The 10,465-nt window shown below is 30.5% G+C and overlaps 1 protein-coding gene across 2 annotated transcripts; it reads right to left on the bottom strand.

Moving 5' to 3' along the window:
- Positions 1–2,526: 2,526 nt before the first annotated feature.
- Positions 2,527–5,987, bottom strand: LOC120088823. 2 transcript variants are annotated; one of them, XM_039046269.1, is made up of 3 exons: positions 5,475–5,987; positions 3,997–5,002; positions 2,527–3,908 (listed from the first exon to the last, which is right to left on the bottom strand). In XM_039046269.1, the coding sequence occupies exons 2-3, from the start codon at positions 4,993–4,995 to the stop codon at positions 2,907–2,909; spliced, it is 2,001 nt and encodes a 666-aa protein (XP_038902197.1). In that variant the 5' UTR covers positions 4,996–5,002; positions 5,475–5,987; the 3' UTR covers positions 2,527–2,906. The 2 variants fall into 2 exon arrangements, with proteins under 2 accessions (XP_038902197.1, XP_038902196.1); XM_039046268.1 differs by having other exon boundaries at positions 3,997–5,005; positions 5,475–5,985.
- Positions 5,988–10,465: the final 4,478 nt, after the last annotated feature.

Raw genomic sequence — 10,465 nt, 5'->3', positions numbered from 1 at the left:
CTAAGATACACTACTAGCAACACACTTTAAATCTAATAAAAATAGCTCTAAGTAAGAAGCAAAGAAGGCACTTTTCAAGTGCTTTTCACAAGGTCGAGGCTGGCCTTAACAAAATAGCAAAAGAGGTATGTCTGACACATGCCCCGACCCAAAGCATCGCCATAGGTCCATTTTGGGCCTAAGGAGAGACGCTCGACCTCCGTCAAGGTTGAGGTCGACCCAAGTCAAAACATGAAACATATATCTCAATATATACTTTCCTCAGCCAACAACCAAAAATTTCTTATACTTTTCTTATAAATCATCTCTTTCTCTCTGTAGAAGAAATTTGTAGCTAAGATGATCAACACATCGATAGTTAGAATTATTGTAATATATATTAATATTATATTAGTGATATACTATTGACATTTAGGTATTGGAAATTGAATCATACACCTAAAATGATATATATTACTACTTATACACTTCATTTTAGGTATATTGGTTGGTATATCATATAGCTAATATATCTAAAATAAAGCATGTCAATAATATATTAGGTATATCAACCAATACACTAGCTCTTGATAACATATATTTTTTCTATATATAACAAAACTAGTCTAGGAATGGATATAAAACCAAACATTGAACTTAAGCATACAAATCAATTAGTAAACAAAAAAAAATGGAGGTGTATAAGTTTTATGACTGCTAAAAGGAAAGTGTTTAAAAAGAAAAGGGTAAATATCAATTTATACCCTTGAATTTTGGAGGTTGTATCAATTTAACCTTTAAACTAATAATTGTATCAACTTAAAGCCTAAACTTTCATAATTGTATCAACTTAAACCCCAAACAAATAATTGTATTAATTTAAACCTTGAATTTCCATAAGTGTAACAATTAAAGCCTTAAAGTTTCATAAATGTATCAATTTAAACCCTCCATTATGTTTTATTTGGATATACTTATGAAAGTTTTGGGTTTAAATTGATATACTTATGGAAGTTTTGGGTTTAAAGTAATATACTTATGAAAATTCAGAATTTAAATTTATACAATTATTAGTTTGAGGTTTAAATTGATACTACTCCAAAATTTAGAGTTTAAATTGATACAACTATTAGTTTAAGGTCTAAATTGATACAATCCCCAAAATTTGGGGTATAAATTGATTGCCCAAAATAAAATGTACAAAATGGTTTAAATAGTGTAACAAGTAAAAAAACTAAAATTAGTGATAAATTATGTTATTGGAAATAGGAAACACAAAAATTATACAAATTAGTGAAATAAAAATACACAAGTGATATACCATAAAGCATGAATTTGTTCAACGGGAAAAATTGGAATACAAAACAAATGAAAATTTCAAATTTGAGAATTTTTCATATTAACAAATTTCCATATGTCAAAGACACGCTTGCAACTATACCTTTGGAATTGCCACCTATTACAAATTTTCTAAAAAAATATAGCTAAGTATTTGACCTTACAAGGATGATCCAATGGGTCATTCCAAGAGAAGTGAATTATATGACTAAGTATGGAGGTCGAACCCAATAGATCCACCATAAGGACTAAAAATGATCAACTCACAAGATAGATCATATGCTAAATAAGCATCATATTAGCCATGGAAGTCTAAAGAGTACATGAAGGCTCGTCCATGTGCCTTGTGGAGGCCGACCCTTGGGGTTGACCATGATGGACACAAGATATGCTTAAGTGTTTAAAAGCAACTTTGCAGCTTAGATCTGCCACTTCATAACGGTTAAATTAAATCAATTATGGTTAAATTAATTATCCGAGATATGAATTGGCCAAGTGACATTACGAAATCATTTTTCTATATGATCAAAAAGGCTCAAAACATTTGAAATAGGCTGAAAATATTCTGAAATCTCCATTCTATAGCTCTCTTTAAATTATTAAAGACTTGATCGTCAGCATATTGGTGGCTAAGCACTGCAACCATGCTGGATTTTGTTGTTTTTGCAGGATAATCGTTCGATTCTTCCCGCTTACAAGTGTCAACACTCCCAAAAAGAAGAGGATACAGATTTGGACAAGTTATTCACGCCGACCAAACTGTTATCCGTTGACCAAGGTGCGTTTGTTTTTAAGTCAAATTGAAAAAAGAAACTTTAAATTATCTTATTCTGGAAATTGTGTGTAAATAAATATTAGAAAAAGAAATATAGCATAACTCATTATCTATCCATTTAAAAAATGGGCAAAATTATAAGATGTTTCATGAACTTTGAAACGCATTTAAAAAAAAAAAAGGTTAAATATGCAAAGAATCTATTTTATCTATTCACCCTAAATAGGAATGAGCATAAAAGTTAATCGACTAAATCTGTAATTTAATATATGAAAAATGAGTAACACTAAATAAACAGTTCTTCTTGTTTCATATAAATAATTGAATTGTACTTTTTGAAAAATAGAATGAAAAGAATTTATATTAGTTCATTTCATTAAGCATTTTAAAGTGTAGATATCTAAAACAATTTTAATACAAAATTCAAATGCATATTTGTGTTCCTGTTTGTTCTTCGATTTCGTCACTTTTGATCGAGAGTATACATGAGAAAGTTCATAGACTAAAGCTTGTAATTACTCATCACAGCATGACTAACAAAAATACTTTTATTTTTTTCCCATCTTAAGCCTACAAGTAATAGTAACTTTGTATAAAGCACTTTAAATAACTTTTTGGGCATGTACAATTGTAATTACCACTTTCCCACCTCTTTACTAAGATAAATTCTCCTTCTCTTGTGTACTACTTCCATTTAGAGTCACTACAAATAACAGTGATGCCTTCACCACAGTACAATTGTGATCTTGATGACCAATTCCATCATTGAAGAACTGGGAAGCAGTGACTTTTAGCAATCTTTTCCCATTTGAGATCAGAATACAGTGTTTTTCCTTGTAGCGTAATTGCGAGCAGCAAGATTGGACTTCTGCACCGAGTTTCTTGACGAAATTGTTGGCAATGTGCGCTTAAGCCAGGACTCGGATGGAGATTTCGGTAGAGGTGGAGCAAGTGCTAGTTGTGAAGAATTTGGCCGGGATCTTTTCAGTTGACAAGCACTTTCGAGATCGATTTTGCCTTGAGTTGTGGCTCTTGAGCTTGTCAATGTGATAGAATCCTGGTCATGGCCTTTAGAATTCCCCTTTACCACTTTGCTCTCGAAATGTAACTTTTCCCTGTTTGAAGCTTCTGAACTTGTAAATGAGATAAAATCCTTACAAGAGTCATCTGAGCTTTCTTGACTCAACTTTTTATGATGAAGGCTTCCTGAAGTTTCTTGATTGCCTGATCTCTCTGATTGATCACTTTCAGAATCAATTGTTCTTTCATCTGTCACTGTTGCTTTTGATGATATTGCCTTCAAGTTCGTTTTTGCATTGTAATAAGATGAACATAAATCCATAGACTCCATACTTATAGAGCTCAACCTCTTGTTTTCACTTTCAACATTAGAATCCAAATGAAGAATCTCTTTAGTTTCTCTGCTTCTTGTTGACTTATCACGATTCTCCATCAAGCAATTTGTTATTCCCTTTGTATCTGCAGACTTTGAATTTGAACTTTGAGACTTCATATTGTGAACAGAATCTACGTGCAAGGTTTTCTCGACGACAAGGGAGCTCCCTGAAGACGGTTCGTTCACTAATAATTCACGAAATTTGGTTCTTCCACTTCCATGTTGTTCACTGTGCACTTTGGAACTATTAACTCTTTCTGGGTCACTGTGAAAAACTTTTCCTTCTGAAAGGAGAGGTTTGTGTTTTTTCGGGTCGTTTGACATGCCCTTTCTATTTAATTGACCTCTAAGCACAGTATTTTCTTCGTGTAGCTCAACCATCCAGTTCCCATTGAGCGATTTTTCCTCATTTCTAAGATTCTATGATTATATAGGACCAAACAAAACAACTGAGAAGACTTGACATGATAAATATAGAATGAAGTAAAGAGAGAGTATTCTGAAGTACCTTAATGCTGCTGCAAGAACTATCAGTCAAATTATCATTCTGAACTCTATGAGCTGAAGCAACAGACGAGCCTTGCGTTCTCATCCCGGGAACCGGGTGTAAAAGGCAAAAGGAACTTCTCAAGCAAAACCGAGCGAACAGACCACAAGATTTGGGAGATGAGTATTCAGATTCATCTAGATTAACATCATCATCTCCGCTACTTTCTTCGTCGTCCTGTGGATTCGGAGGAGCATGATATGATGGCAACATCAGTGGAAGCGAATTTACTCGGCATTCCTTATCCATTTCAACCATCTTCTTTGCCTCTCTTTGCTGCTCTCTTTGAACACTTTGCTTTCTATGAGAAACTTGAGGTGTTTCTGAAGCCAATGCCTTGGCAGCAGGCAAGAATCGTCCCATCATGAAGTCGCAAGTTTGCTGATCTTTCGATGTTCCTGATGATTTAACATCACCACCATCCAATCCACTCAAACCAGTTACACTGCAGTTCATGGAAAATGACTCAGATCTAGAAAGCGTGTCGTTTGCTTCGAGATAAGTCTCGTCTCCGTCCTCCGAATCAGAACTTAAATCTCTCTCAATCCTCTCCCTCAATGTCTTAAACTTAACCATGTTTTTATGGGAAGGGAAATGGTCAGAATTTGGAATTGCATCTCCACTTCTTGACCCTTTGCTATTACAATGCTGTTTCTTTGAATCTATCCCAGGAGAGCATTTCGGGATGGCGGTAGACGATTTCAAAGCTATGGTTTGTGATTTTCTTCCATCCTTAGGCCTTCCTGGGGCATGTTCCCATAGAAAAGGAACATTTCCTGGATTCCTCACTGGACCAGATTTCAATTCCGACTTATAAACAGGAAGAGGTGGCCAACGGTTCTCCGTTCTCGCCGTTTCGTTAGCTTCCAACGAAGTTTCCATAGACGAAACCCGCCTCACAGAAAGAAATGGCTGATTAAAATCCAACTGCTTATTTTCCATCAAATTCTTCAGCCTCATACAAATACTACTGCATTTTAATAAATGACAAATGAAGACTAAATAAACAACAACATTAGCAAGAGTAAAGAAATGGAAAGAATTAATCAAACCAAAAAGGGAACTGGGAATTACATAGAAACAGAAAAAGAAACGACCATATAGTTACAATCTGAACTTAACCTTCATTAACTGATTAAGTATTTCAAAATTTTCCTCTATAAAGTAAACCAATTAAATCAAAACAAGAACTGCTATATCAATTTCTAAGGAGCCAAATAAAGAATTAATTGGAATTCAACATAACAAAAACAACATCCAGGTGAAGTCAGCAACAAGAAAATCAAAAACTACAACTCAACATACAAAAACCCATAAACCCCCAAAATTCACAGAGTTTAATCTCGATAAAAAAAAGAAACAACACAAGAAATGAAAGAAGAACACAAAAGAAAAGATACCCATGAATTAGAAACAAAAGAAGAATACAAAAAGCAAACCTGTGAAAATAGGAATGACCCAGAAACGAAGAAGGTACTCTGTTTGTGAAGAGTATGAAATATAAGGTGAAAAACAGAGAAGTTAATGAAAGAAAAAGGAATAAAAAGAAGAGAGAAAGGGAAGAATTAAGGATAAAGTAGGTTGTACGCCATGAAAGAGAAGAATTAAGACACAATCCGCCAGTCTGCCTTTAATGAAAAAGGGGGTAAGGCACAAAAGGCAACTTTGTTATGAATTTTCAAAATCGAACTCAACAGAACAGAAACAGGGGACTTCTTCTTTTTCTATGGGAAAGAGACTGATTTGAGTTTGAACTTTTGTGAACTTTTTCTATTTAATCTTTTTCTATTTTTGGGTTTTTCAGGGTTTTCTTGAGATTTTGAGATAATGGAAGTATTTGAGGGTTTGAAACAAGAGCCGCCCCTTCCATGCAGAAACAGAGCCGTCACTCTCCTCTCAATTTTTCATTTCATTCGTGGCTGTCGTAATCTTGCCCAACCTTTCTTTTTCTTTTCTTTTCTTTTCTCCCCCTAATTTTCTATGAAATTCTATATAGAAACCCAATTATTCGTAAAATTATCTAATGAGGCTACACAATCTTGCTATTTACTATAAAAATAAGACGAGGATTCTAAAATTTTCATGCTCCGTAACGTTACAAAACTATTCTGTCATATTATTATTAGTATTTTTGAATAATTTTTAGATGAGATTACGTATTATTATGCCCGTTATTGAATTATGTTCATATTGATAAATAATTATGATTATGTGACTATCATTATTAACGTCTTTTACAAGAAAAAGAAATAATTTGATGATGTAACAAATGGTGAATAGTATAAATATACTTGATTATGTTAAAAATATTTTAAAACTTTACCTATACTTTGTAAAAAAATTAAAATACCTATTATATATATTATATTCACATTAATATAATTTTATTGCTTATTTCATATGTCTTTATAAACCTTTTTATGATATAGTGTCAATTCTTATATATATATATATATATATGGCAACTGAAAATTTAAATGGATATTATTATGGCCATTTTAGACTATGAGTTACACATTTAAAAGAGCATAACATTAAAGATAAAATCGAAATAACAATAGTTACCTGAAGGTCAAAGGAATGCAAGAAACAGATCTATGAGGAAGAGATCAGGAAATTAGGTCGAGCAACGAAAGATGTTTGCCTTGATCTTAGAGGCCAAGGTCGTAGCCATTCTCTTTCTTTTACAATGTGGGCTACATTTTTAGTCTCATGGTCCGTACGAATTGACATTTTTAAGCCCTTTTTTGAATTAAGAACTCTAAGGTTTATTCCTCTGTGAATAAGAGATTATAGTTCCACAAAAAGTTAGTTTTATTCTATCTAACTTGCTTTGATTCTTTACTAAATACTGACTTAATTTTAGAGATTCTGTGCAAACATCATATCGGTGTTTTTTTCTTATTTATCTTGCAAGTCGTTTTTTTATTCAAAAATACAAATCTATCAAATCTGTCTTTTTGTCCAGATTTTGCCCTGAACGAACTGATGGTAAATATTTGAAAATTTCTTCATCAAGTTTTTAGGAAAAAAAAAAGAAAAAGAAAGAAATATCGTAATTTGATAATTTGGTTCCTCACTTCGATGCCAAGTAAACGTATACGTGTCAAGATTGTGTTCCACGTAGGCCTGACAAGTCCACCACGTCAACGGATGTCAGTGGAAATTACCGATGCTACCGCCCTAAGAAACAAACAATTCTAAACTGTAAATTTTGCTTCTTTATTTTTATTTTTATTTTTCCAAATAGTTGTGAACTGCAAATCTATGGGATTTCCAATCTCATAATTTAATCATTAATCATACAGTTTAGGAAAACAAATATTGATCAAGACAAATTATTCTTATAGTAAGCACTATAAATTCGAATCTCCCCCCCTATAAGTTGTTCTATTTTGAAAATGATATATATATACTTATCTCAACTAATGGATTTTAATTTACAAAGTCAATTAAATTGCTAAAACTTTAATTAGAAGTATTAACGATGCTTAAATTTTTACCCAACTAGATTGACACACTCTTAACGTTCTCATAATACCTTGAAAACACTATTGAAATATAGTTAATTTAAAATATTAGATAAAATTTGAGTTTTAGTACAGATGAAGTAATGACCTAGAATAATGTAATTGTAGTGTTTGAATTCCAATTTTCATTTTAAGATACGATCACATGGTATATTTTTCTAATTGATTTCTATCTTTAAAACTTTTATGAAAAATTAAGAGTAATCTTTTGAAATTATATATAACAAACAACCAAGTTCAAATTTTTTTTTTAGTTCAGCCGTTCTCTTTTTTCAAAAAGTATATTTAACATTGCATAGCGTAATAAAATTGAATTGCCTTTGAAAAAAAAAAAAAAAGAATTGCAATTTATGAACAAATGTCTAATATTTATGCCTAGATTAGCTCCCTCGTGGTAAAGTATAAGGGCGGTGGTTTAATATTTATAATATTAATATCACGTTTCATTAATTGGCATTTAACACTTTTTTTTTTCTTTTTAACCATGAACACCCTTGTATCTTTTCTCATAAATATCCCCAACCGCCTTTAGTTAAATGTTACTATACATTATATTGTTTAATTATATTAACTCTCAAGTCCAAAAGCTAACATATTGAGCATTGTTTAAATAATACAAAATTTATATTATCGATTTTGAGGTCACATATTTGATTCTTTTATTCCATCTAAAAAGAAACTTTTCGAGATTTAAGACTATAAAATATTATCAATTTAATATGAATATACAAAGACACTTTACGTGGGACAAGTCCCCTCAATTGATTTAGACTATTGACCTTTGTAACATAAAAAGTCCTATACTAGAAAAAAAATGAGTATTCACCCCGGTCTAGAGTTCAATAATACATAAGTCACAAATATCTAATACATTCATGAATTTTCAATGTTATATTTAATAGATTCCATACATTTAAAAAAATTTTAAATTAATTACTTTATTAGACAAATTTTAATTTTGTATTTAACTGAGCCTTGAAATTTTAATTTAGTAAATAATAGATAGTATATTTTGCATAATAAGACTTGTTAGACACAAAGTTAAATTTTTTAAATGATAACAATTAAATTTTAACGTGTGAATGAGAGACTTATTAAAAATAAACTTGAAACCATATGAATCTATCAAATACAAAATAAAAAAATTTAGGAACCTCTTATATACATTTTAAAGTTTATGGACAATATATAAACACAAATTTAGAAGTACATGAACTAAACTTCTAATTTTATTTGAAAATGTGTCTCTAACATGAAATTTTGGATCCATTACTTTAGACACGGTGAAACTAAATATAAAAATAATACTATTGACCTTGAGATTGAGAATTTGATTTTTACGTTACAACATACAAAAATATTTCAAAAGAAAAATCAAACCATAAAGTTGTAAAAAAAAAAAAACAAAACTCCAACCATAAATTATTTTGAATTTAAAAAAATTACGTGCATTCAAATTTCTAAGAATTTTTAGGCCCCGTTTGGTAATCATTTTATTTTTTGTTTTTGTTTTTAAAAATTAAGCTTATAAACATTAATTCCACCTCTAAATTTCTTCATTTGTTATCTATTTTTCACTAATAGTTTAAAAACCAAGCCAATTTTTTAGAATTATTGGGTAAAAATCCAACCATTGTACTAAAAATGATGTAAATCATCATAAGAAATATGGATGAAATAGGCTTAATTTTAGAAAACAGAAACAAAAAACCAAATGGTTACCAAAGAGAGCCTTAAATTTTCAAATTTCAAATAATTTAGGTCCATTAGATAATCATTTGGTTTTTAATTTTTGTTTTTGAAAATTAAGCTTTTAAACACTACTTCCACTTCTAAATTTCTTCGTTTGTTATCTACTTTTTGGCAATAGTTTAAAAAATCAAGCCAATTTTTTAAACCTGATTTTGAAAACTAAAAGAAATAGGTTTGAAAATCTTATTTTTGTTTTTAAAATTTGGCTAAGAATTTAACCACGGTACTTAAGAAAGATGCAAATCATCTTATGACATGCAAATCATCTTTAAAAATAAGCTTAATTTTTAAAAATTAAAAAAAATTAAAAAAAAAAAGATAATTACCGAACAGGAATTTAATTTTCAAATAATTTTCCCTTAATAATTCGGGTTTAAAATGTCAGCTAATTTCTTTATAAATTCAATCTTTTCTAATCACCATGTATGTATGATATGTGAAATATGGTTAATTTAGACCTTTCTTTTCATATTAAATTACAAATTGAAAACTTTCACTATTGTTCGGAAACACAAAACGACACTAACTTTACACCTCATTATTGCATATCATGGCAACCTAATTGAACTTTATGATCCATTTATTGCCTTTTGAGTTTTTGTGAAATCCCATATTTGCCCTCCCACATCTTCGTTAAATGCATGGGTATTTTGTTAAAAAGAAAAAAAGAAAAAAAGAAAAATCAAAATTTAAATGCATATCTGATAACAAGATTGTGTTACGACAAATTAGAACAAAAAAAAAAAAAAAAACAATTATAATAGTTACCTTCTTCTAATATAATATGGCATTGAAGGCAATGAATCCTACCTTTAAAATAACTCTCTTAAATGTCCTTTGGGAAATCCCAAAAATTTACTTATGAAAATAGTGTTTTTAAATAAAATTTGTATCTTTCTCCTAATTGGATGTCACACATGTCTATTAGCTAGTGTCTTAGATCACATTTTAAAAAGTAATATATCAATGGTAATATAAAAGTTAGGCCCCAGTTGATTACGTTTATTGTTGTTTACCTGCTCTCCGTAATAGTAATGAATGTGGGTCCACCTTGAAATTTATAATCAAATTTTATAATATGATTGAGGAATAAAAATTGTTCAATCTGATTGCGATTGAAAATTATGTGGGACCCACTACCTTTATCG

This window comes from Benincasa hispida, chromosome 10 (genome assembly GCF_009727055.1).
Source record: "Benincasa hispida cultivar B227 chromosome 10, ASM972705v1, whole genome shotgun sequence".
Classification (NCBI taxonomy): Eukaryota; Viridiplantae; Streptophyta; class Magnoliopsida; order Cucurbitales; family Cucurbitaceae; genus Benincasa; species Benincasa hispida.
The sequence above is the reverse complement of the archived record's forward strand: the minus strand, read 5'-3'. Positions and strand labels throughout refer to the sequence as shown.

Bases quoted from the DNA above. Each gene is read 5' to 3' on its own strand.
- LOC120088823 (XM_039046269.1), bottom strand. From the start codon at position 4,995: ATGAGGCTGAAGAATTTGATGGAAAATAAGCAGTTGGATTTTAATCAG. The intron at 3,909-3,996 runs GTACTTCAGAAT...ATATAATCATAG, and splicing joins GTTCTTGCAGCAGCATTAAG to AATCTTAGAAATGAGGAAAA.